The sequence below is a fragment of the Solanum pennellii genome, chromosome 1 (assembly GCF_001406875.1).
Source record: "Solanum pennellii chromosome 1, SPENNV200".
NCBI lineage: Eukaryota > Viridiplantae > Streptophyta > Magnoliopsida > Solanales > Solanaceae > Solanum > Solanum pennellii.
In genome coordinates this window covers 100,458,812-100,485,928 of record NC_028637.1, presented here as the reverse complement: position 1 = coordinate 100,485,928, position 27,117 = coordinate 100,458,812, and the positions used below count along the sequence as shown (strand labels likewise).

Below are 27,117 nucleotides of genomic sequence, written 5' to 3'. Positions count from 1 at the left end.
TTTGAATTCTAACATTCCCCCTCAAGCTGAAGGGTGCAAAATGTTAAGCACACCAAGCTTGCCTAACAGATACAAATGTTGAGTTCGACTCAACCCTTTTGTCAGCAAGTCTGCTAGTTGTTGTTGAGTATGGACATGGACTGTATCAATAACTTTGGCTTTGATTTTATCTCTAATAAAGTGGCAATCAATTTCAATGTGTTTTGTCCTCTCATGGAAAACTGGATTTGCTGCAAGTTGTATTGCAGACTTACTATCACTGAATACTGGAATTGGCATTTGGATTCTCACACCTAGATCAGTAAATAACCCCAACAACCAAGTAACTTCAGATACAGCTGAGGCCATGCTTCTATATTCAGCCTCAGCTGAACTCCTGGAAACAGTCTGCTGTTTCTTTGATTTCCAGGATACAAGTGATTCTCCAAACTTAACTACATATCCTGTGATAGATCTCCTAGTATTAGGACATGCAGCCCAATCAGAATCACACCAACATGACAACTCATTAGCAGGTTTAGATTGTAGCCATATGCCTTGGCCCACTGTTCCTTTTAGGTACTTAATTACCCTCATTGCTGCATCCCAATGTGACCTCTTGGGAGCTTGCATAAACTGACTTAAAACTTGAACTGTATAGCTAACATCAGGCCTGGTAATAGTAACATATAGAAGTTTTCCTATCACCCTTTGATATGCAGTTATATCTTGCAGTTTAACATCTTCAGTATATCCATTTGCTTGATCATATTCTACTGATGTTAATTTGAGGTTTGATTCAATGGGAGTAATGGAAGGTTTTGCACCTGTTAAGCCTGCTTCAGAAACAAGTTCTAGCACATACTTCCTTTGATTTAAGATCACTCCCTCTGCTGATCTTAACACTTCAATGCCAAGAAAAAATCTGAGTTCACCAAGATCTTTCATCTTGAATTGTTTGTGTAGATGTCCTTTTGCTTCATTGATCATTTGAATGTTGCTTCCAGTGATCAGTAAGTCATCAACATAAACAAGAATAACTACAATGTCTTCATCTTTCTTTAAAGTGAATAATGAATAATCATATCCACTTTGAGAAAAACCAGCAGCTATTAAGGCATTAGACAACTTCAAGTTCCACTGTCTAGATGCCTGTTTGAGGCCATATAGAGACTTAAGTAACTTGCATACTTTGTTTTCTCCTGATTTTCTGAACCCTTCAGGCATTTCCATGTAGACTTCTTCCTCAAGATCACCTTGAAGGAAAGCATTATGAACATCCATTTGATACATAGGCCATCCTTTTGAAACAGCTAAGGTAATTACACATCTAACTGTCACCATTTTTGCAACTGGTGAAAAAGTATCATGATAGTCTAGCCCTTCCTGTTGGCTATATCCCTTAGCTACTAATCTAGCTTTGAATCATTCAACTTGACCATTTGCTTTGTATTTGATCTTATAAATCCATTTGGATCCCACAGTATGTATTCCCTTAGGTAAATCAACTATTGACCATGTATTATTTTCTTCTAGAGCCTTTATCTCCTGTTGCATAGCTTGAATCCATCTATCATCTTTGACAGCTTGATGGAAGAATTTTGGTTCAATGTCCTCAGAGGATTTGGTTACAAATGCTTTGTAACCAGATGTGACCTTGTCATAGCTAAGAGAATTGGCCATTGGATGTCTAGTGCTGCTTTGTTTTCCCTTTATGTAATCCTTCATCCAAATTGGTTCTGTTATCTTCCTTGAAGTTCTTCTAATACTTGTAGTAGGCACTTCAGCTACTTCAGTAGCAATAGGATCACTAATTGTAATATCATCACAATGAGCTTCTGAGTCTGCATTGTCAATAGCATTTCCAGCATTGTCATCATGAGCTTCAGTGTCTTTGGCAGCTTCAGTATCACAATCAGCTAAAGAATTATCACTGATATCCAATGGAGAACCACATGTATCTGTTGATTCTTCTGCATATGATTCCTTTGTTGAGAAAGGAAATATATTCTCATGGAACACTACATCTCTGCTCACCATAAACCTTCTTGACTTTATATCTAACAGCACATAACCTTTTTGTAGCTCTGAATATCCAAGCAGTATAGTAGGAACAGCTCTTTCTGCAAATTTATCACCCTTAGGCATCACTGTGGCATAACATAAACAACCTATCACCTTTAAATGATCCAGTTTTGGAGTTTTGGAATAAAGAAGTTCATAAGGACTATTGTTTGAAATACTTGAAGAGGGTAGTCTGTTCATCAAATATACAGCAGCCTTTACACAATATCCCCAATATCTGATAGGTAACTTTGATTGAAATCTGATGGCTCTAGCTATGTTGAGAATCTGTCTATGCTTCCTTTCCACTACACCATTTTGTTGAGGTGTGTATGAACAACTACTTTGATGAAGTATTCCTAGTTCCTTGAAAAGTTTTATACACTGAGAGTTAAAGAACTCAGTACCATTATCTGATCTCACAACCTTGACATGTGCACCAAATTGAGTCTTGATCATAGAGAGAAACAACTTTATGGCTACAACAGTTTCAGACTTCAATTGCAACAAGTAAATCCAAACATATCTACTGTAATCATCAACTATAGTTAGAAAGTAATGCTTCTTGTCCAAAGTAGGCACATTATATGGTCCCCATAAATCCATATGAACCAAATCAAAAATGATAGAAGCTCTAGAGTTACTACTAGGAAATACTTGTCTTGTTTGTTTAGCTAATGGACAAACAGGACAATTATTAACCATATTATCTTTATTGTTGGAGATCAATTTTAAATGCTTCATGACTGTGTGAGAAGGATGTCCAAGCCTCTGATGCCAAAGTTGAGTATCTTGATTTGATGTACCTGCTGCCACCATTACTTGCTGCTTATCTTTATTCAATGTCAAGCCACCCTTGAACATGTATACACCTCCCTGCTGTTTACCAATCCCCTTCACCTTGCCATTGAAGAGGTCCTGAAAAACACAGAAGTCAGGATAAAATGACACAAAACAAGACAGTTCCCTTGTCATTTTGGATACTGACAACAGATTGAATTTGAAATCTGGTACATGCAGTACATTTTTCACAACCTCATCTCCAAATATAGTGAATTCACCAATATGATCCACATCTACTCTATCCCCTGTGGGTAAATGTACCTGATTCTTCTGTGATTTATTCAACTCATAACTCTTGAGTAATGACTGCTTATGTGTTGTAACATGATGAGTAGCACCAGAGTCTATAATCCAATTTTGTGAGGAAGAATTTGACATTAGACAAGCTGTAATACCTGTCATGTTAACTCTCTTTGGCTCTTCTTTGTTCAGCATCTCCATGATCTGTTTATATTCCTTCTCTGTGAACACTTGTGCTCTTGCCAAACATGTATCACTCTCTGCACTACTTCCTGTGCCTTGACTGGTTGAAGCTAACTGAGATTGATCATAAGCAGTATTGAAGTCACCTGCTACATTGTTGGCTATATGTGGACCTCTATAACCAGCATTAGAACCATCACTCATGTTCCTGTTTCCAGCCCCTCCATAACCAGCATTGGAACCACCATTTTTACTGTTATATCCTGGCTTCTTCTTAAATTTCCAATCACTTGGATAACCAATTAGCTTGTAGCAATTATCTCTAGTATGTCCAGAAAAATGACAGTAATCACATTTCTTACCCTTAAACACTTCCTTCCCTTGATTCCTACTTACATTCATCACCATTGAGCTTGATTTATCACTAGTACTGGCTGTGTATGTTGAATGTTGTATTTCATCTTCTATGATCATTGCATATGCTTGATTTAGAGAAGGTGTAATCCCTTTAAGCAATATTTGTCTACGAGGTTGATCATAAGATTCATTTAATCCACTTAAAAACTGAATTAGCCTCAATTCATGAAGATGATCTACATACTCTTTAGACTGTGGGCATGAGCAACTAGGATGTGGTGTCACAGCATCATATTCACTCCATAATGTCTTAAGTTTAGAGAAATAACAAGACACAGAATCTGTACCTTGCGTAAGTGTGGTTATCTCCTTGTGCAACTGATAAACTCTCATTCGATTCACCTTATCAAACCTCTCCTTGAGATCTTTCCAAACAGAGAATGCAGTCGTGGCATAAACTATTCCACTAAGAAGTTCCTCACTCACAGTGTTCATCAACCATGATAAGACTATGGCATTACATGTTTCCCATTGTTCATGAAGTTCATCTTTGTATAATGCTTTAGTGCAAGCACCAGTCACAAAACCATACTTCCTTTTTCCTAAGAGAGCAATCCTCATGGATCTGCTCCAGATTCCATAGTTCTCAGAACCAGTTAATTTGATAGGAACTAGTACAGCTCCTGATGAATCTGATTGTCCAATGTACAGAGGATCACTTTGATCAATCCTTGTCACAGCCATTATCGAGCTAACAACTTCACACAAGTTTCACAGCAGCTTCACAGCCAATCGATTCAAAGAAAAAACAACTTTCTGAAGGAAGAGATCTAAACTCTTCCAGCAGAATCTTAACTTGCAAGTTAAAATGAAATCAAAGGAGATCTAAACTCCACCAGATGTAGCATCTTCCTGCTCTGATACCATGAAGAAAAATGAGTCTATGGACTCACCATTGTTGTTGTTGAATCTGGACAGATTCAATGTTGAGATGAAGAGAAAGGAAGAAGAGAAGAAGAAGGAAATTGTATTCAACTTGTAAAATTGTTCTATCTTTTCACTATTACAATTGCTCTACATATATATAGAGTATGCTATATTAACAACATCAACTAACTACCATCTAACTACTCTAACTAACAATTGGAATCACACTGTACACATTGTAACTAACTAACAAACTCTAACAAACTCATACAACTTGCAGCTAACAAACTTGTGCTGCAGCTAACACTAACAAACACTAATAAGGCTGTAGCTAACACTAACAAAAAACATGCTTTACATTTTGAATTCTAACACATATAATAATATATATATATATATATATATATACCATTCTCGTTCTCTCTCTAATCACACACCCAGACAAACACATTTGGTATTACTATTTCATCTTAAATTATTCACAACACGTTTATGCCAAAGAAAGAACCATTTTTGGATTAACATCTTTAGTCAAATTTGTCATAATACAAATGTTCTTAATTTTTTATTTTTTATTTTTTGGCTGAATTGTGCTTTTCTTTTAATTTTTTGGTAGGAAACATCTTTTCAGGTCTAGTGTTTCTTTCCCCAGTGTAAGTAATTTACTTCAACTTATGAGTATTATTTAGTTGGATTTGCTAATTCTTTATATTAATGTCTCTAATCCCTTTAGTAAGAATTAACTTTTAATTTGTGAAAAATGTGCTGAGGACATTTAATAGAATAGTAAAGAATGGATCAACAGAGGATTTTGATAGCCTTCCCTACATTTGTACATTGCTTAATTCATCTTTGTGGACTTACTATGGAATTATTAAGCCAGGAAGCTACCTTGTCTCTACTGTCAATGGCTTTGGAGTCATTGTTGAGACTATCTACATTGCTTTGTTCCTTCAATTTGCTCATCCAAAAATGAGAGTGAGTAATCTAATTAATATCATACTACATTTCCAAACTCAATTGTTCGCGGCATCTAACATTATTTAAAGTTTATAGGTTCAAAATTTTAGTCATTTGATTCTAAATTGATAATTCGTATATATTAAATGATTTATCAAGCCATAAGAATTTCAACCGGTTNCACACACCCAGACAAACACATTTGGTATTACTATTTCATCTTAAATTATTCACAACACGTTTATGCCAAAGAAAGAACCATTTTTGGATTAACATCTTTAGTCAAATTTGTCATAATACAAATGTTCTTAATTTTTTATTTTTTATTTTTTGGCTGAATTGTGCTTTTCTTTTAATTTTTTGGTAGGAAACATCTTTTCAGGTCTAGTGTTTCTTTCCCCAGTGTAAGTAATTTACTTCAACTTATGAGTATTATTTAGTTGGATTTGCTAATTCTTTATATTAATGTCTCTAATCCCTTTAGTAAGAATTAACTTTTAATTTGTGAAAAATGTGCTGAGGACATTTAATAGAATAGTAAAGAATGGATCAACAGAGGATTTTGATAGCCTTCCCTACATTTGTACATTGCTTAATTCATCTTTGTGGACTTACTATGGAATTATTAAGCCAGGAAGCTACCTTGTCTCTACTGTCAATGGCTTTGGAGTCATTGTTGAGACTATCTACATTGCTTTGTTCCTTCAATTTGCTCATCCAAAAATGAGAGTGAGTAATCTAATTAATATCATACTACATTTCCAAACTCAATTGTTCGCGGCATCTAACATTATTTAAAGTTTATAGGTTCAAAATTTTAGTCATTTGATTCTAAATTGATAATTCGTATATATTAAATGATTTATCAAGCCATAAGAATTTCAACCGGTTCAATTTATGTAAAATATAGCCATCTTGACAGATCTATATGTTCAAGTGATTTTGTAATTTCCTTTTCCCTAAAGATGCATTTTGATTAGAGAATTTATACATGCACATCTTTTTGGGAAATTTTATATTAAAAGGCTCTACAAAAAGATAACAAGTGCATCGTTCGATAGAGTGGTAAAAATACTACATATAAATCTATATTACATTACAAGAATTGATTTAAAAAAGTCAAGATCTTCGAATCTTGATAGTGCTCTAAAAATGTTTCACTCTAAACGACGAATCGAGATAAAATTAATTAAAAGAAGTTTTATGTTTGAATTAGAAACACATCCTTATATAATTCTTTAATTATTTTTTCAGGTTTAAACCACACTATTTTTTATTAACTTTCCTTTGTAACAACTATATACATAAACTGATGTGTCTGTTTTTTTTTTCAACAGAAAAAGACAGCCAGCCTAGCTGGGGTTCTGAATGTGGTGATTTTTTCAACAATTCTATTATTGGGGCAGTTACTTTTACATGGTCAAATGAGAATTAACGTAATTGGTTTCGTTACCGCAGGTTTAACCATCATCATGTATAGCTCCCCTTTTGATCTCGTGGTAATTTGCCTCTTTAATCTCTTAAAAATAATCTTTTTATTTTTATTAAGCAATATCATAAACTAACTATGTGAAATAGTTGCTCTATCTTTTATGTGAAGTATATACAAAATTTAAGTATATTGTATGATTTAATTTAGAAACACTATAACAAAAACAATTTTTAGCGACATTAAATATTGACATTAATAAAGAGTGCTAAAGTTTTTACTGGCATTAGTTAAAGTGCCACTAGAACCAACGTCGCTAAAGACTTTAGGGATATATACAAAGAATGTTAATTATCGCTAAAAAGTATATTTTTAGCGGCAATTAATTCTTCATTGTCGCTAATGATCATTTTTGATATAGTGAAAGATAATTAATTACTGCAAAGATTTATCTAATTTTATCTATATTTGATTTGGATGACTCATAATTATTTATTTTTTAACAGAAAACAGTGGTGACAACGAAGAGTGTAGAGTATATGCCATTTTTCCTATCCTTTTTTCCTTTTCTTAAATGGCAGTGTTTGGACTTTTTACCCCTGCTTGTGGGTGACTGGTTTAATGGAGTAAGTTTTGTATCATCAAATATTCAATACTCATCATTTATAAGTAGACAAAAAAAAAATCTGATGATATAATTAGTTTGCAATCTACATCACGTTTCTGCACGACAACTAATTAATGTAAGCATTTTATCATAAAACGTTACATTTTTATGGGCTGGGATCAATACAAGTACTATACCTGTCATGACATGACATCGATAAAATGTTATCTTTAATTTTTTTTAGATTATACAGAGTCATCGATTATTACTCTTGACCTAACAGCATAGTTACTACATATTATTAATCCAACTTCTAGTGAAGGATTATAAGTGAATCATATTTTTAAATTTTCATTAGAGGTTAGGAATAAAGGAGCTTTCTACAGGACCCATATTTATAATAACATGATGAATTATCACTACTTTTAGTAATTTGTCCAAGTTACTCGAGATTCATAATTATTATGTTTTGTCATGTTAGTGAAAGAATTAAACTCACATTTTTTACATATGATTTGTGTACTTTTGATTGTTACAGCGAAATAAAATTTATGAAGTATCATTAAAAAATAAAGATAGTATTTCACAAACTAAATATAATATATTCTATTGGGTGTCTTTAATCTAAGAAAATGTTCTTTTTATTGTGAGTTTTTTTTGTTGGGTGTCTTTAATCTAAGAGAATGTTCTTTTTGTTGTGAGTTTTCTTATAAGAGCGTAAAACATTTACTTTAAAAAAGAATTTGCTTACATTGGAACAATTACAATAACTGTTCCCTCCCTTATTTTAAATTAATACTTATCCCTTTTATAGACAACAAGTTCGAGTCTAGTCGGGTCATATGGACAATCCACGAGTCAAAACTTACGGTTAACAATATAGAGTAGTCGAATTTGATGATTTTCTTCCAAATTAAGTTTAATTACTTATTAAGTATATATATAATGCAATATTGTCACATTTCACAATAGGTATTAAATGGGACTGGATGCTTTCTGGGAGCAGTACAGTTGATTATTTACGTCATTTACCGGAACCCTAATTCATCAAAACAATTAGAGGGCCAAACGGAGTGCCTGCTACCACCTTCTTCCAGCTAAACTCAAAGAGTAAAAACATAAGGTTAATAGGGTAATTATCATAATTATTTTATGTTGAAGCAAAGAGATGTTGAACATCTCTATTGCTAGCTGTTGGAGTCTGGAGTCTAAAGGGTAAAAAATATTAACAAAAATTTTAAAACGATATATAAAATTTTATATTAACCAAAACGGTAAAATCGCTGGAACAACAGCAATTTCCGCCGTCGGAAAAAGCAAAATCGCTGCTACTGCAGCGATTTTGCAAAATGTGATTTTTTAAAAAAGAAAATCGCATCTTAGGCAACGATTTCATTTTTTTAAAAAAAAAAATTCATTCAAGAAAATTTTCTTAAATTTTTTTTTAAAAAGAAAATCGCTGCCTTAAACTTTTTTTTTTAAAAAAAAATTACATTTTGCAAAATCGCTGCAGTAGTAGCGATTTTGCTCTTTCCGGCGGAGGAAATCGCTGTTGTTCCAGTTATTTTGCCGTTTTGATTAATATAAAATTTTATATACCATTTCAAATTTTTATTAATATTTTATACCCTTTAGGCTGCGAACTCCTAGCTGTTGCATGAAATGAAAATCATGTCTGCTTAATTATATTATATGTTTTGGTTATGCATTATTTAATTCATGTTTTCAAAAATTTGGAAAATGAGTATTTGTAAGTCATAAAATACATTTGAATATAATGTGAGTTTTAGTGTCACGGCCACGGGCCACCTGTTTAAGATTAGTATCTCTTTAATATTACATTTTTCTTATCTACAGTACACTTTGAAGATAATCATGTATATGAAATCGATTATAAAATCAAATCAAATCGTAAATTAGTTAAATATAAAAATTTTGATTAATAATTTGATTTGATTTCATTTGGTATTGAGCAAAAAAGTCAACCTAAGTATAAAATTTATTTTATACATAAAATTATTTATTTTAATATAATTTTTTATATTTTTCATAATTTTTATCTTTTAACATATTATTGCAAGTTTATGAGACTTTTAATCCATAATTTTCTTTTACTAATATGAAAAGAAAAATTCAAATGTTTAAATACGGAAACAGTTTTAATTCATTACTAAAAAGTTTGAAAAGAAAGCCCCTCGCACCGCTATGCTCTCGTTAATATTTGTTTTTACGAAAACATTTTTTAAACTTTGCAGTTTATTATTTCTGCAAAATTGATATTCTAAGTATTTTATCAATACATGATTAACTATTAAAAAAAAAATTAGGTCAAATATTTTAAATGTCTAAACTAATAAGTATAAAATTAAATTAACAAATATTAAACATTATTTTCATTCTTAAAATTGTATTAATTGTTTTTGTTGCATTAGTATTGATTAGATTTTGACTTGAGCTTTATCAAAATTACTAAGTAATATTTAGGGATCAAAATGCTAATTGGTTTCTTGGAGTAAGTTTATCTTAACATTCTCATCTTATCTTTATATAAATAGTAGAAAATAAAAGATATCATGATCAAATTAATTGTGTCGTCCTCGTCCGTCAACACATCTCATCTCTATCATCCCACACCTCTACCTCCTACCCTAATCTTTTATAATATTTGTATAAATTAAAAATAAATACTTTTTTGCTAACTTACCAAATAAACAAACAAAAATCTCATATTTTCTTAGAAATTTCAAAACCTTTGTACCAAAAACAGTCTAGGCCACTTGTAACCAAAAAAAGGAAGACTTCTCTTTTCAGCTACCTAGTGGCTACAAGTTGAATTTTTATTATAATATGGTCTTATAGTATTGTAAGTAATTAAAAGTACTTAATCTTATTTTCATACGTATATACACAATATATTTTTCAGGATTCAACTATATTAATTACTAGACACAATTTGGTATCACAAAATAGTTCAATCTATCAACAATGTCTTAAAACACAAATATTTTATGGATAACCTAATTATGTTTAATTACTAGTAATTAACAACATATAATGTGATTTCGTAAAGGTACCAAATGTTGTGGGATGGTTTCTGGGAGAAGTGCAACTGGTTATATATGTCATTAACCGCAACCCTAATTCATCAAAGCAAATCGTCAAACAATTAGAAGACCAAACAGATCATGCCTGCTGCCACCTTCTTTCGGCTCAAATCAAGAGTATCGTTTGGTCATGTTTCATTGTGAAATTTGAAGGTATATATTTTTTTCAGAGCGAAAAATGATATAAAAATTTACCATTACAGTATAATTATATGTTGAAACACAACCCTATTGTTGCTAGCCATTAAATGTTTTTCAAGAATTTGAAAACATGAGTATTTGTATGTAATAATATATGGTCACAAAGGTTTGTACTTTGTACATTTTATTTATAATATAAGGTAGCATGTATTGGTCTAAATTGACATGTACAAAAGCGTCAACTGCCCAAATTGACATGTCTGGGCCAATTACAATATGCAAACTTAGCTTAATCACATTGACTTTGTTATAGGCTTGATCAAAGTCTAGCAAAAAAATTTTTTTTACAACTATAATTAATTTAAGGTGTTGCATATTATTTCTAGAGGCATCCATAACTTTCTGGAGGCATTTCACCAGAAGAGAAATTAATCAAAAGTCTTACCTCATTCTTACTTCCTTTATATTGATGATAAACAAGTCTTCCGCAATACCAATAAGAATTCATCATTCCTCTGAATGAGATGAAAGTCTTCAAAATCTTACTCCCCGTCCGAAATTGTTTGTCATGGTTTCTGTTTTTAGAGTCAAACTATAAAAACTTTGACTAACATTTTAGGATGTATTTTTTCAATCATATTAATATACAAAAAATTGTAATTTATAGTACTTTTCATGTAGTTTTAGAATATCTAATTTTTTTGTTTAAAATATCGAATTAATATGATCTAATTTATCTTTAAAAATTAGTTAAATTGACTTTTGATAAGCGTAACATGACAAATAATTTCGAATGGAGGGAGTAGTATTTATGATCAAATCATGGCTCTGCATTCATTATTAAATTCAACTAAAATGTTTATCAAATTGCTCATGTATGGATAAGAGGAGTAATTCCTTTTCCTTTGTTTGGAGTTGTATAAAGCCCAATGACGCTGCTATGAACTAGCCCAATTGTCCAAAAGATCAATTTGATAAAGTTTTCCAGTTCGTTGGATCCAATCCAATATAGTATTTATTTTGATTGGACCTACTATTTACCTAATTATATATTTCAGAAGTATTCTATCAGTTTAAAAATAATAATTTTCTTTTCTTTTTAGTCTATTTAAAAAAGGATGATTTTTTTTAATTTCAACTTTTCACGTGACATGTTTAAGGCCAGAAGATTAAAGTGCAGTTTCGTACATTTCACATAACTTTAACTTTAATTTAGGACCATAAGATTCAAAAGTCTTTTTTATTTTTTTAAAATTTTGTATCAAGTCAAACCATGTCATTCTTTTTTAGAAGTAGAAAATAATTTTTGTTTACTGAAACACTGTGTATTTTCTTTGATACCATCACAATATATATAGTATAATGGTATGAAAGTAAAGAATAGAATCAAATTGTTCTTTATTAACGTGTTGTTCTTTGGAACTGCACTTAATCTAAGTGCGTTAAAATCCCGATTTTATAAGGGCTCATTTATAGTATCACGGATTTAAATTCAATAATTAGGGAACAATGGTTGTTTAGTTTGTTATCCATTCTTTTCCTCTTTGAATACGTAAAAGAACAAATATTTGTAATAACAAATTTTATATTTAACAATAATTTAATTTTAAAATATTTATTATCGTATAATAAAAATAATGTATATTTATCATCTATCAAGTCAAATTATTAGGACGGAAAGAGTATAAATAAAACAAAATAATTGAAGAAAAGAGGTTGATGATACAACATTCCCATTGCCACGAAGTGATCACGTGTATGTAGGTGTGTTTTGGTCCAAAAAAGATCGTGCCCGCCGCGACTTATAGAGAAGATAAGAGACAACACAAAAAAGAGTTGCTAATTTGAAGATTTCAACCCTTTTTTATTCCAACCAAATAATATAATATAAAAATTATTGAAGAAAAGAATGGAGGACAAATAAAGAGAGATAATAGGACGAGCATAGCACGCATCCCCAATTTTTTTTCTACCTTCATTCTTAAGCCTTCCTTCAGCCCTTTTTTTCTTCCCTTATCATAATCCATTTTGCTTTTTCCTACTTATACGCAATCCTCCCCTTTTTCTTCTTCTTCTTCTTGTTTCTCTGTGGGTTGTTGAGTAAGTCAAATTACATGTGTTTAGATTGTTGAAAATATGGAGGGATTGATGGAAAAAGGGGTATTGGATGATATAATTGGGAGGTTATTAGAAGAGAAGGGAGGGAAACAAGTTCAGCTATCTGAGGCTGAGATCCGACAGCTTTGTGTGAATGCCAGACAGATTTTCCTCTCTCAGCCTAATCTCCTCAGGATTCGTGCCCCCGTTAGGATCTGTGGTATGTTTGTCATTCTTGTTGTATCATTAATGAAAATTGCAACTTTTCTGTTTCCAGATCTAGTCTGTTAGGATTAAGAAAAATGGATGATTTCTAATTCACTGTTGTGTTGTCACCGAGAAAGCTAGATATTGGATTCAAAACATTGATAATAATATAGTTATTCGATTAAAACGTTAATTGAATGTAGAGTTTGGTTTATATAGTATTATGCTCTAGGCAAATTGTGGTTTACTATAAAATTGACGTCTGAGATATTAGACTTGCTTTGCGAAAATTCGAGTGTCTGTGCAATGTTTGATGCTCTCAAATGGAACAATTAGTTTCTCATAAATGTTGCTCGTCAATTTATTGTTTTTCCTTTGCCATTCTGGCAGGTGACATACATGGGCAATTCCAAGACTTATTAAGACTTTTTGAATATGGAGGCTATCCTCCTTCAGCAAACTACCTTTTTCTTGGAGATTATGTGGATAGAGGCAAGCAGAGTTTAGAAACAATATGTTTGCTCTTGGCTTACAAAATAAGGTATCCCGACAAGATCTTCCTCCTTAGGGGGAACCATGAAGATGCAAAAATCAACAGGGTCTACGGATTTTATGATGAATGTAAAAGGAGATTCAACGTTAGGCTATGGAAGATATTTACAGATTGCTTTAATTGCTTGCCTGTTGCTGCACTTATAGATGAAAAGATACTTTGCATGCATGGTGGAATTTCGCCAGAGCTAAAAAGTTTGGACCTAATAAACGAAATTGAGCGGCCAGCTGAGATTCCAGATGGTGGATTGTTGTGTGATCTGTTGTGGGCTGATCCTGATCCTAGAATTAAGGGTTGGTCAGATAGTGATCGAGGTGTTTCTTGTACTTTTGGACCGGATGTAGTTGCTGAATTTTTGGCTAAGAATGAGTTAGACCTCATCTGCCGGGGTCATCAGGTATATACTATACTCTGGTCCGTCGAAACTAGAATTGCATTATTATGGTTAAGATACATGAAAACACTCTTTTACAAATAGGTGGATGGTATTCAGACATTTCTTGTGTCCACTTCTTAAAAATGCCCATGCTACAAAATTTCATATGTTTCTCATGAAAAATGTGTACTATTTTGAAGCTTTATCGCTTGAGAAACTCTTAAACATCTAGCAAAGCATTTATCGAGTTCATGACATGAATAGTTCTTGTATAGTTCTGTTTTTTTTTCCTCCTAATATTGGGGTAATTCTGAATGACTGTCATTGTTGAAGTATTTCATAATGTTACTTCGGTAGTAGTTGTCAGCTTTGCTTCTATGCCCTTAGTATTTCAATTTGCCTAAGTTTTATAATTTCCCCTTATGTATTTTGATCCTAAAATTTTGTTTTAGGTGGTGGAAGATGGATATGAATTTTTTGCTAAGCGAAGACTTGTGACTCTATTTTCCGCTCCCAATTATGGTGGAGAATTTGATAATGCAGGTGCCTTGTTAAGCGTTGATGAGCAACTTGTGTGTTCCTTCGAAATATTGAAACCGGTATTATCTAGCAGTTCAAAGTTGCCCCTTAAAAAGGTATGATAATCTTCCATATTTGCTTTAGGCTTCCAACAGTTAAAAGACCCCAAATAATAAACTTCGTGTGGTTGATTTCAAAGTTCTACATATCACACAAAAAAACTGTTGTCATTTAACTAAAAACTTTTACAAAATTGAACAAAAGTTCTCAAATATCAAACAAAGTTCTAAAATTATTTAACCAAAAGCTTTAATGCATTCTGATGTCTCTATACAAGAAATTATAATTTTTCATATTAAAAAGCTTGGAAGTGATTTATTTCTATATAAGATATATTGTTTCTTTCTTATCTATCATGTAGTTTTGATTCTCGTACATTTGTTGTCATTTTTCATTTGTAGGACGCTTTAATAGAAATATTTATGGACCTTATTAAGTTTTAGGTTTAGGCCAATGATTGTGTTTAAGTCGCCCCAATCTCGGTAAGTTTTTGCTAGTGAAAATTCTACGAGATATCTTACTGTTCTTTTCTTTAATTTGAACAGCCACCCAAGGCTGGAGGGATGTGATAAAGTAGAAAGTGTACATGGAGATTTATCCAGTATATAGCGAAGAATGAGAAGCACTCCTCTTTATATTTTGTTATTGATACAAGCCATCCTTTCCAAATACCTTTCCGTCTTTGGAACCATGGATTGGCCAGGGGTATTATTACAACTAAAGAAAAAAAAAGAATTCTGTAAATCAGCAATATAACGTATCCTCAGAAAAAAGTAAGATGTTTCAATTGTTTAGATATAACTTTTGTTTACTTTTTGTATTTACCAGCACTCAGAAATTTGACAATTGTTGATCGTGAATGAGTTGCTATTTTTTATTGTTCAATAGTTTACAAGATTCTGTAAAATTACCAGTTTTATGAATCATTTGTTTTAATGGTAACATAACCATTTTGTAATTGCAATATAATGATTTACTTGATAATGAAAATGTTCAAAGCTCATACCCTCATGCGCCTTAGCTATGTCACATGTCTCTCTTTGAGTGAAACAAGCAAAGACGCCAGTTTGCAGCTCGATCACCGCTCCAGGTTTAAGTATTTGAAATTGGAAGTGAAAAGAATATTGCAATTATTTTCCCCAGATTCAAGTATTTGAAATTGATATATCACAATTTGTATTTGATCATGAATTTCATTTTTAAAAAATATAATTTTGCCATAACAATTATACCCCTAAAAATACGCTTCTAATAGGTTCATTATATTTTACCAGTATATCCAACATAAAAGTTCAGTATCAACAAAATATAATTGCTTTCTTTTACCGTCTTTGAAGAAGGGTGGATTCATGTTTGATTGGCGTCTATACTCATATTCATGAGATAATTGTCAAAAAGCCAACTGGTAACTGGAAAGATGAACGATTTTAAGTCTATCAAAAACATCCTCAAAATTTAACCGCTCATTCTTAATTAAAAGCTGATAGTGTTTTGGTAATTAACAGAAATCATCCATTAACAATCCCTAAATCTGCGTAAAATGATGTGGTTATACCATCACTTAAAAGAACCAAGTATAAATTCAAGCACTTCAACTGATCATTTTCTGTAATCGGACTCATGCCTGAACTTTCAACAGAGAACCCACTTGATGCTATCACAAGGCAATTGGAATGGCTTATACATTCCAGCGGTTTCCGTGTTATCAAACTTGCCTTTAAAATCAAGACTCAAGACCAATATGGTTTCTGAGAAGAGCACCATATGCAACAAGATATAAGAGGTAGAGAGAGAGGCAGGGACATCCGAGTTGCACCAAAAATTTTCTTCACTGGTTTACACTTGGAAGTACAAGAACAATTGAAATCTGTATTCATTGCTAATTTCATCAAGGAGTATAATAACAAGCTGAAATTCCTCCTTTTAGTAAGGAGTTAGTTATCATCTTTAACTTCCCTTTAGGCTTCCTAAAGTTGTAGGAGATCTTGGACTCCCCATTCCTTCTAATTTCTTAGCAGTACGTTGGAGGGCCGCTAGTTTCTGGCTTTGCCTATGGCTTTTCCTTTGACTGCATGGTAAACGTAAATGACAGTGATGAAGTATGATATCACAAGTGTACAGACGTTAACAAACTTCCAAATGCATGATGATCACTCTAACAGAGTAAGAATCAGAGTCCACGTGATTATACGACTCTTAGTAACAACTAGCATTCTAAGATAGCAACAGTGTGCGAGAGAGTCCATGAAGCTCAAAATTAGACTGTCTTTAGTTATTTTTTCTTTTTATTTTGAAGGAATTTAAAAAATAACTACTAAATAGGAGTTGACTCACCTGGTAAATAGAAGTCCTGCTGTAAGAACCATGCCTCCTACAGCCCAAGATATTCTCTCTTTAAATGTCATGTCCTCCAGCCATTGCTTGAAATCTTCCACTAATCCAGAACTGTCAGCTTTCTCTTGCACCTTGGATCGTGAAGTTTGCCATGAATCGGCAATATAATCCACACTAGATTTTCCACCATAGCAAGAAACTTCTTCTGGATCATCAGACAAAGACTTCACCGAAAAACCTGCAACGAGGCAGAGCTCTGTCCCATTAGAGATCCATTCGGACGCTCTACCACACACAAAGTCGTTTACAGCACAGGGTGCTAAAACCTGACATGTAATTTATAATCAGATGTGAAATATGTCAATAACTGATAAGTTCAAACATGACAAGAAACTAAAATAGATGTCGTAGCAAGCAAAGGATCAAAAAGCAGCATCTTTGTATATGATCCAAAATACCAAATTGAAATATCCAATAAAAGCTATTATCTGGTGATTTAGATACTCCATTGCTGTCTAAAAATTCTGTTAACAAACTTGAGCTCTAAACAAACCTGTGTCTTAGCATCAATGGAGAAGTATGCGTTGGAGCAAGCTTGGTATACTTTGTCACAGAAAGAGGTGCATAAAACAGGTGGTCCAGCCTGCACACCAACACGCGGATCACAGATTGAACATTCTAACATCTCCCATAAGTGCAAGCACTCCTGGCTCGCTTCTCCAGTTGAAGCAAGCCTCCTAACGGACATAAAAGCAGGATGTGTCTGTGTTACATCACAGCAAGTTTTCCCGCGAAATACCCTACAGAGGTTCAAATCTCTTGGGCCCTTTTTTACTTTTCTTGGAGGTTTTCCTTCATTTAAAAATCTTGGAAAGCGACCACCAGGTGAAATACAAACTCCATTATCTTTACCTGTATTTGAATGATTCAGTAACTCATTATAAGAAAAGAATATTTTAGAAATAAAAATCTTAATTGAGACCCATCAATGTTTTCTTTAAGATCTTCAAAATTAATACTCTTTACTTGTATTAATAATCAGATCATAATATCTTGAGCCCCCATTATCCAAGAAGTAGTACGATTTTGCATTTCTTACAATCAGTTAAAATTTTGACAACAACACTACACAACTGTTCTCAATCTCAAGCTAGTTGGAATTGAAGATATGAATCCTCACTATTCAAGTCCCTTCATTTAGAACCTGCTAAATTCAATACTTTATGCTGTCTTACTGGAGTAGTCACTACATTTGCTATTGGCATACATATATCTTTTTCAGTATAGGTTGCACACAAATATCTAACAAGATTAAGCAACTCCTAACAAACCTAAATATGTCATAATACATGAACTTAATCCCAATTACTTGGTATCGCCTTATGAACTTTTTCCTTCCATTATTGCTATTTCTTTGCTACGTGTTCTAAGAGATTCATATGTTTTTCAAGACAATTTCTGCCCAGCAATTTTACGTCTACCTATCTCATTTAATACATTCGGTAGCGACTTTTTTACACCTAGGGTTCAGTGCATTCTGAAGTTGACATAGGACATGACCAGCACCATCTCAAGACCTCTCTAATTTTACTTTCTAGTTATTTCATAAGAGTTATCCTCTAGGTGTGACCCTTGCCACTGCTGTAGCACTTTCAAATTAGTAGGTATCCTCCTATTGCATAATACTACAGTAGCACTTTCCTAGGTGTATCTTCATCTAACTTCCAATTTAGCTGAAACATGAAGCATAGCTATCTGAATTGTTGGGAGTTACGCTCTACAATCCCGTATAGCCTCACTCATTTCACTCTTATTATGTTAAGCAAAACTTGTTGTGCATATATCAATCTTACTTCTACTCATCCCAACACCCCTATATCTAGAGTGTTTCTCCATAAGTCAAACTAAAGGTTGCTACCCTAGCTAGTTTCATCAGTTAACACAGTATTGTGCCACAGGTAAGTTGGATCATTATAACTAGGGTAAACAACTATAACACAATACAAATCTTTAGTGTAAAACCTATAGTTAAGGAAAAACTTCTTTATACCCTTTACAGCACCGTTCTCACACTAGTGACATCTCCTTCAAACATATCATTTATAGTGTATACATATCTAATATGCTATGACACAAAATACAAATCATTGGTGTAAGCCCGTGGTTGGGGAAAGCTCCTTTATACACTCTAATCTTTACCCACCGTTCTCACACTAATGCAAAACTCCTTTTGGATTTTGTCTGCCCCTTAATTGTCCTGGAAAGTTTTGTATAGGAGTAGACATCTTCCTAATGGTTGTTAATTTTTGCTATACATCTTCTTGATGCCATTTAATAACTTAAATAAAAAAAAGATATGTCAGATGATGCTAACACATTTAGCCTCAACTTCATGCCAAAACAAACTTTCTTAGTATTTACAATACCATATGTGTAAGCAATCTCTTAATGTGCACATATACTTTTGGATCTATTACAACAAAAGGTCACAAGTCTTTCCTCTGATGCTTCTGCAACAAGTATCTAACCTAAAAATAGGATGTGTAGTTCATAGTTCCACTTAAAAGCAATCCAATTAGCTGATAATATAATCTCTAACACCTGGAATGCATTGCATTGCGACCCTCACTTTTCACCCAACATTTCTGAACTTCACCACAATTACCATTACCCATCTTATTTTCTAGCATGCTGAAAAACTCCACCTCTATTTGATGAATTTGATCAGTTCTTGCATGTTGTTTCCTTCGACATCTTTATGTATCCACTTGAACTACGACCATAATAACCCCACAAACCACTCCAAACACTAGGCACTTCTTTCTAATTCACAAATAATAATATGAATTGCAACTTAAATTAGAATCGTGTAAGTTTGGTTTTGTAGATCACCACACACTATACTGGCTATTCACATGTGCGAAGTTTGGCTATGTTAACATTCTGATCTATATGCAAAGGTGAAAACTATGTCTTAGCATACTTTTTTATTAGCCGAACATAATCACATAAATCAGATCACTATAGGAAGCTTTTGCATCCTTACAAAACACTAGATACATGAACAACTACAACAACATAATAGCCAGCGTAGTATCACAAAGCAGGCTCGGCAGAGTGTACCCAAAAAAAAAAAAAAAACTACTAGTGAGAAGAGCATCAAAATCTTTTCATCAAAAATAAAATTGCAGTCTACACACTGCTCAGTTGGTGACTAATACGCCAATATTAATTGGAAGTAAATACATCTAAAAAATTTACGGGGTTATCCAATTATTCAAAATCCAATATAGCTCGATCGGCAAAATTAACAGCCTAATTGCAAATAAATCATTCATTTTATTTATCTGAGATTTCGTATTGGATATTAAGTCAACGACATAATTAACTAATTTTGCAGAAAATCAGCCAGAAGGGGATTGTTTGAACCTAGGGCTTGACTTTTTGTTGCGTAGAAACTAGAAAGAATAGGATTGTGATACCTGAAACGTAGTGTAGTTGAAGGTGAAAGGATGTTGCCAACAGCAGTACCAAAGAGAATTGCCATTTCAATTCCATTCTTCATTCCCCTTCTCTTCTCACTTCTTCTCTGCTTACTTTAATTCCTTTTTAATTTTATTGTTAATATTTATTGGAATCATGGCTTTAGCAATAGGGCCATTTGTGTCTTTTGAGTTTGGGAATCGATCACCTTTCTATGCTTTTTGAGTCGAATTTGTCACATTGCCTAGTGCGATTTATATCATCTATATGCTTTGCAGACTATTATTAATAGGAATTAGTCAATGTGCACAGCGTATTCAGCACATAATATTCATCTGAAGGGTAGAAATTGTGACAGAAATTATAGCAGAATAGATTATTAGGTAATTCAAAAAAGAACCCTCTAATTAAGTTTACTCATTTTTTATGATAAATTGTAATATGAAATTAACCCGTAATTTTCAAGTTGAGGATTCAAAAATTAATATTTAATGGAATTATGGGTTAGCACTTGGCAGCAATAGGGGAACTTCTAAAAAATTGCTAGCGGAAGGATTTTTTTTTCTACTAAAAAGTATAATTAAAGTTATATATTAGCAATTTGGAAAGTAAATATTCAGAAATTAATATCAATAAACTTTTACTGGATTCTGCACCTCCGTGAACTGCCTAATAAGATCTATAATCTGTTTGGTAAAGTTTTAAAAAATTTAAAAATATTTCATCTTTTAAAAATGAAGTGTTAAGAATTTTTAATAAAGAATAAAAATATATCAAGGTCTCAGTAAATTTATGTTAGTATTTATCATATTCGAAATAAAAATACGATAAAATAAAATAATATAAAATAATCACCAGGTAAGTATTAAAATACTCATTTTCATAACTAAAGAACCAAAAATTTTAAGGTCCAAAGTTAAGTCATGGCGGTCTAATTTGATCACTGAAAAGTGGCAGTCTTTTAGGTCATCATTTTATTTTATCCTAGTCAAGCATTTATATACGATATATCAATTATTCATCATACGATTATAAAGAGAGTCTTAACGAAAATATTTTAATTTTTTAATACTAATAAAAAATCAAATTTAACAAATTATCTTTCACCTAAAAGGTTTACCCATAAACAAGTGAAAATAAAAATTCAATACAACACATTTGAAAAATCATTGTATTCCGAACACATTATATGCAAAAAAAAAATAAAGAGACCCCTCTTATACAGTAGAGTACTATAAGGGCCCGTTTGGCCATAGATTTTACAAGTAAAACTTGGGAAAGAATTTGACAAATTTTGTTTGTTCATACACTTTTTCATTATTTGGCAAATTTTTTTGGCAAATATTCCAAATTTCCAAATACTAGTTTTTTCTAGTATTTGAGAAAATTTCATTATTTGGAAAGTTTTAGAAATTCAATTTTTACACCTAACTTATATATTTTACAAAAATAATCGATTTATTAACACCAACCAATTCAATTAGTTCCCCATCTGCCAACTAACTCAATTAATACACTTTTCTATTATATAGAGCATATACGTAAATGGACTTTTACATCCAAAAAATTAGTTGAACAACCACAGTAAAAGCTCTGTGACAGTCCTCTGTGGAGAAACAAATTGAAGATTATTTGTAAAAATCTACATATTTTTTCTTATAGTGAATTTCGTTTACATTGAACTTGCTTGAATTGATTTGTATGAATATGTTCTCTTGTATAGGTTTAAGAGTTACGAATGATAAGAATCTTTTCTCCTTGTGTTTTATTTTTTCATTAGACTGGCGCAACTAATTTTTCGGGCTTGTTTGTTAAGTTTTGTAATGCCCATTATTCTTGAAGTTGGTTTTGAGATTTTCGGCGAGAACTCTATGACTTCAACTTTTCCGCAGGGTAATATACTTTCAATCGTATTCGTACGTCTTTCATTTTTAGTAAAGACATGCTTTCAGATTTTGTGCACTCCAAAAAAAATAAAGTTATGCATATGATGTGTTGTCATGTTGATGTTGTATTGTAGAAACGTAAAAAAAATGAATAAATCACGTGGTTCAGCGGTTGATAAATGGACTAATGAAGAAACATCAAGTCCTTATAAGTGTCTTGCATGATGATGCGAGGATGTCCGGATTTAAAGGTTATGCCATCAGTGGTCCACGATTAATAGAAGTTAGGAATGACTTTTTTGAGAAAATTGGAAATCGAGATTTCTATTTTGCTATGTAATACAAATTTATGGTTAGTTTCGATAATTTTAAAAACTTATAGGTATAAATCATATTTCTAAAAAAAATGAAATATGTTTTACAAATTCTATGGCCAAACACATGGTGAAATTTCACCCAAATTTTCATCCAAATAATATTTGCCAAAAATATTTGAATATTTATGACCAAACGCTAGCTAAATAGTTGCTTAGTTCCCCATTTAGTGTAATAAAATAAAGAACTATGAACTTCATCACGTGCAGATGACAATTTTAGCAACATTTCAAATAATAGCCAATCAGGAGAATTAGTTCTAACAACAGAAACTAAGGGGTAAAAATGAAAACTAATCCAGCAATTTCAGCAAATAGCATTTCTTTTACTATTCTAAAAATCAACTCTCTCATTATTTTCTAATGTGTTTCATTACGCCAATTCACATTATCGCTCGTCAATTTAGCAATCCATACTCTGATTTTCGTAAAAAAGGATAACTTCTTAAACCCCAACAAAGAAAGTGAACGCATTAATCCTAACATCGGCTTATTTAATTTCTTTTGACAAAAATCTACAATAAAATCTCCATGATCATTTGCGTACCCTTCCTTCTCTCTTCACCCATTCGTTCCTCGTTTGACAAAATTTGAGATATTTGTTTCTTCTTTCGCCATCACGCAAAGACCCATTGTACTTTGATCAAAGACTAAATAAAATATCTAATGAAAGGTCAAAGTTATTTACTCCTAACATTTTTGAACACCAAGAAGATTGTGGTACAATAATGAGTATTTTTACTTAATCAGATATAACGAGTTCAAGTCCTCTTTATTGGTACAAACATCACTTTTATTAGGAAGGGTTTACCCATAAGATAAGACTTACAATAAAGATCTAGATTTAGTCAAACTCCAATATAACAAAAAACAAACATTTAGGAGACCGAGAAAATCAAAATAACATTATAAGGGAAAACTCGTAATACAAAGCAGAATACATGACGAACTTGGACGTTTACATCTTTTGCAAAACCTTCGTCACAACATCTGCAAGATGAAGAACCACTTGCACTATTTACAAAATTAAGCAAACAAAACACCACTGCCACAAGTCCACACAAAACAACATTCTCAACCAGGAACATGTTGAGTAATGTCGACTAGCTATACTACATTCAGCCGCCTCAACAAGGAAAACAAAAAAGGAGAACCCGACTATATCTCACAGGTCGTAAGGAGGACGAGGGCTTCTGGGTCCAACCCCACTGGCATTCTCGTATGCAAATGACGCTGATCGCCGACGGAACCGAAATGCTTCTCTTCCAGAAGAACCTGATCATCATCATTACACATCAAATAATAAGTCTAAACTCTACAGAGCTCTCATCTCAACATGCATTATAACTAGCTAGTAGAATTATCTATCCAACGAAGAATAATGGTACACCTCTACTATTATGTCGTTCAATTATAAAACTACTAAAGCAATCGCTCAAAACTATAAAAAGATAAGAACTCTAACTTATATTATCCACTTCACTACACATGTATCTGAAAGGTCAGGATACATAGGGGGTCCTTGATTTCTAAAAATTGATGTTTTTACCAAAATGGCAACGTGGGCCAAGTCATGAACAGATTAAGAGAATCAAAGTAAACTGGACCACTATCCAAACTGTTAGATGAATAGCTAATTATTCAATTTTAGGTTATATGTGTAAGCTAAGCAGCCATGCACAGTTGTTATATGTGGAGGGGTGAGGCCGAGCACAAATTGTGTCTTTTAAACGCTTCAACGGAGTCTAGAAAGGATATCACTATCTAAGTGGACACCACCATATTAAAATAATTGCGGTCCACCTAATATCTGCATTATTGCATCGCATTATCCGCTAAGTTACATCAATTATAGAAAATTACACATTTACCATAATAACCTTATAAGATTCTTCTAGATTTTTTTTCTCCCCTTTTCCTGGTGGGTACTTTCGGTTAATAATCGAACAAATTATTCTAATGGTACAATCCGGCGATGAAGCCGCCGAAGCGACGACGGGAAAGTAGGAACTAGTTAGATCGGAAAACTAATCACAGAAAGTGGCAGCTTACCAGAAAAAGGAGATACCGGAGGAGTAGTACCGGCCGGAGAAACGGGAGGTGAATCTCTATTCTGACTCCCGGAAGGCTTTACAATCATGATACTTCTCGTCACCTTCACCGCGTCCTCACTTGCTTCCTCAGTGAAGGATCTCGGTGTTGAAACTTCTGATTCTGTAGCAAAACGAAAAAAAATGCTTCATGAGAATCGAATATATTTTCGGTAGCGAAAATTGCAGAATCCTCGGATCAAATTATTTATCAAAATCGTTTCCTTCTCTTTTTGATAAGCTATCATCTAGTCCTTATTTAGGAAAAAGTAACTTTCAATTTCACCAATCAAATTGAGACAGAAATCAAACATATTCTAGCCAGTTAACTTTAAATACTGATCAAGTTAATCAGAGCTCCTTGAAAAAAAATAATAGATAGCGTTATTTAAATCGCACTAATTTGTGCACGTTCACAGATAAATATACTATGTTAAGTGATAATTCAGATTAACACAGATTTGATAAGCCAATCATAATAGATAGTACTGATTATTGTTTGTTAATAGAGTTCAGCAAACGCCGGCGAAAGATAGCAACTAAAGCGTACCCTTGCCGGAATTTGAACGCTGACTAAAAGTAGAATACTTCCGGAGTTTCCCGAGGCCACTATCTGGCCGGGGACCGGCAACGGTGTCGTCCCAGAGCTTGTCAAGTAAGCTCATGGTGCAGGTTAGCGAATCAGCTCACGTTAAGGGGAGAAGAAGAGAAAAGGGAAATTGTACGTTCCGCTAGGATAGAACTTTCTCGGCTTGTAGTGTTCTATAGAGAAGTGAGTGATGGTATGGGGACTGATATTTATTGACGGCTGAAGCGTAAAGGCTTTTGCAGGTTTGTGGGATAAGATCGGTTATAGGCCGTTGATTTTCATCTTTCAGATCTGAGATGAAATGGACGGTTGGATTTAAGAGCACGTATATGGAGATAAGATCGACGTGACAAAGCCGGCGTCTTTCTACCTTTGGCTTTTAGCCACGTGGCTCATGAACATTGAGCTGATCAAGAATGTCACGTGATCGGTCGTTATCTGCTTAAAATGTCAGATATGTCCTTTATTTTATCTCAGGTAATGAAATGGTGAATTGGGTTTTGGGTATTTAGATTGACCCGGAAATGTTCTGGATAAGTCGTTAATTTTAATTTTTGTCGTCGACTACTCTTGTATATATAGACTCTTTTTACTTTGAGTCGAGTCGATCATTTTTTAAAAGTGATCTTTTTATTTATATAAAATAAGAAAAAGACGGCGAATATATTGTTTTTGTGTGATGATCATAAATACGTTATTGTTGTTATTGTTGAAATAATTATTTTATTTCTTTTCTTTTATTAGTAATAAAAATGGACTGTTTTCAGTTGCGCAATTTTTCTCTTTGAAAAAAAAATGGAACCTTATCTTATTTAAAAATTATTTAGTTAGTCAATGCATTATACTTTTGTGTTTATTGATTATTTTCGTAGAAAATTCACATGATTATATAAATAAATATTTTTAATGTGTATTAAGAAAATAATTTTGTATACATTCTAAGAGGATGTATTTTTTCTTTTATTTAGCTATTCATAATTCTTCACCAATCTAAAATAAATAAGTTAAGACGTAATAAGTACGTTATAAGTATTAACTTATGTTGGATAAAATTTGATTTAGATACATTAATAAATTAAGAAAAGACACGCAGAGGATAAGGATAAATTAAGACTGATTCAACATTATAAATGTATGAATTATCTTAATAATTATCTTTAAAGAAGACATTAATTACTTTTCTAAAAGATTTAAATCCAAAATAGTTAAATTCAATATATCACATGTAAATTCATCTAACTTCAAAACCATAAGATCATATCTATAACCCAATTATAACACAAAAGGAATGAAATCCTCATCAATCATTGTTCAATGAATACAGACACAAATAAATGAGAATCTTTATTGAAAAGAATTTTACGTAAATTATATCATAGGATTTAATTATAAATAGTCTTCCTCTGTTCTAGATCATTGATTTATCATCTGCTCGTTATACAACACATTGATATTAATATTATTTTATATGGTTAATCTCTTGTCCTATTATTTATTGTACTAAATTGTCTAGCTAATAAGACCAAGTCCATTTGATGGCACTATCAGCCATCAACATTAAACCTCAGACCTCATGCTCCTTCTAATTTTTTACTTTACTATTTTTATTTAATTTCATATTCGATATATTATTCATACTAATCAAACACTTCACAAAATAAGCAAACTATATATTTAGATCAATCTTAATCTATATTTTTAATTTAAACCATGTC

The 27,117-nt window shown here is 32.5% G+C and overlaps 4 protein-coding genes across 4 annotated transcripts; 2 read left to right on the top strand and 2 right to left on the bottom strand.

The window, feature by feature from the left end:
• Positions 1 to 6,054: 6,054 nt before the first annotated feature.
• On the top strand, positions 6,055 to 8,695 carry LOC107025612 (bidirectional sugar transporter SWEET17-like; the record flags this gene model as incomplete). The annotated part of the gene is made up of 4 exons (XM_027913936.1): positions 6,055 to 6,282; positions 6,891 to 7,052; positions 7,489 to 7,608; positions 8,562 to 8,695. Coding segments are annotated over 4 exons (639 nt in total), but the record flags the coding sequence as incomplete, so codon positions are not given.
• A 4,006-nt stretch (positions 8,696 to 12,701) lies between these two features.
• LOC107008456 (serine/threonine-protein phosphatase PP1) lies at positions 12,702 to 15,610 on the top strand. The gene is made up of 4 exons (XM_015207501.2): positions 12,702 to 13,151; positions 13,529 to 14,088; positions 14,520 to 14,702; positions 15,192 to 15,610. Exons 1-4 carry the CDS (start codon positions 12,971 to 12,973, stop codon positions 15,213 to 15,215), a joined length of 948 nt encoding a protein of 315 aa, XP_015062987.1. The 5' UTR covers positions 12,702 to 12,970; the 3' UTR covers positions 15,216 to 15,610.
• Positions 15,611 to 16,094: 484 nt separating this feature from the next.
• On the bottom strand, positions 16,095 to 20,616 carry LOC107009726. The gene is made up of 4 exons (XM_015209080.2): positions 20,463 to 20,616; positions 17,534 to 17,892; positions 16,981 to 17,306; positions 16,095 to 16,714 (listed from the first exon to the last, which is right to left on the bottom strand). The coding sequence occupies exons 1-4, from the start codon at positions 20,536 to 20,538 to the stop codon at positions 16,594 to 16,596; spliced, it is 882 nt and encodes a 293-aa protein (XP_015064566.1). The 5' UTR covers positions 20,539 to 20,616; the 3' UTR covers positions 16,095 to 16,593.
• Positions 20,617 to 23,584: 2,968 nt separating this feature from the next.
• On the bottom strand, positions 23,585 to 25,593 carry LOC107007942 (dormancy-associated protein homolog 3). Its single transcript, XM_015206803.2, has 3 exons — positions 25,364 to 25,593; positions 24,776 to 24,937; positions 23,585 to 23,998 (listed from the first exon to the last, which is right to left on the bottom strand). Exons 1-3 carry the CDS (start codon positions 25,476 to 25,478, stop codon positions 23,889 to 23,891), a joined length of 387 nt encoding a protein of 128 aa, XP_015062289.1. The 5' UTR covers positions 25,479 to 25,593; the 3' UTR covers positions 23,585 to 23,888.
• Between the last annotated feature and the right edge of the window lie 1,524 nt (positions 25,594 to 27,117).

Coding starts and splice junctions, on each gene's coding strand:
- LOC107008456 (XM_015207501.2), top strand. CDS start 12,971: ATGGAGGGATTGATGGAAAAAGGGGTATTGGATGATATAATTGGGAGG. Junction 13,152..13,528: donor TGCCCCCGTTAGGATCTGTG/GTATGTTTGTCA, acceptor CCATTCTGGCAG/GTGACATACATGGGCAATTC. Junction 14,703..15,191: donor CAAAGTTGCCCCTTAAAAAG/GTATGATAATCT, acceptor TAATTTGAACAG/CCACCCAAGGCTGGAGGGAT.
- LOC107009726 (XM_015209080.2), bottom strand. CDS start 20,538: ATGGAATTGAAATGGCAATTCTCTTTGGTACTGCTGTTGGCAACATCC. Junction 17,307..17,533: donor CCATTGATGCTAAGACACAG/GTTTGTTTAGAG, acceptor ATTACATGTCAG/GTTTTAGCACCCTGTGCTGT. Junction 16,715..16,980: donor GCAGGACTTCTATTTACCAG/GTGAGTCAACTC, acceptor TTTACCATGCAG/TCAAAGGAAAAGCCATAGGC.
- LOC107007942 (XM_015206803.2), bottom strand. CDS start 25,478: ATGAGCTTACTTGACAAGCTCTGGGACGACACCGTTGCCGGTCCCCGG. Junction 24,938..25,363: donor GCGTTCAAATTCCGGCAAGG/GTACGCTTTAGT, acceptor GTTTTGCTACAG/AATCAGAAGTTTCAACACCG. Junction 23,999..24,775: donor TCCGGTATCTCCTTTTTCTG/GTAAGCTGCCAC, acceptor GATGATGATCAG/GTTCTTCTGGAAGAGAAGCA.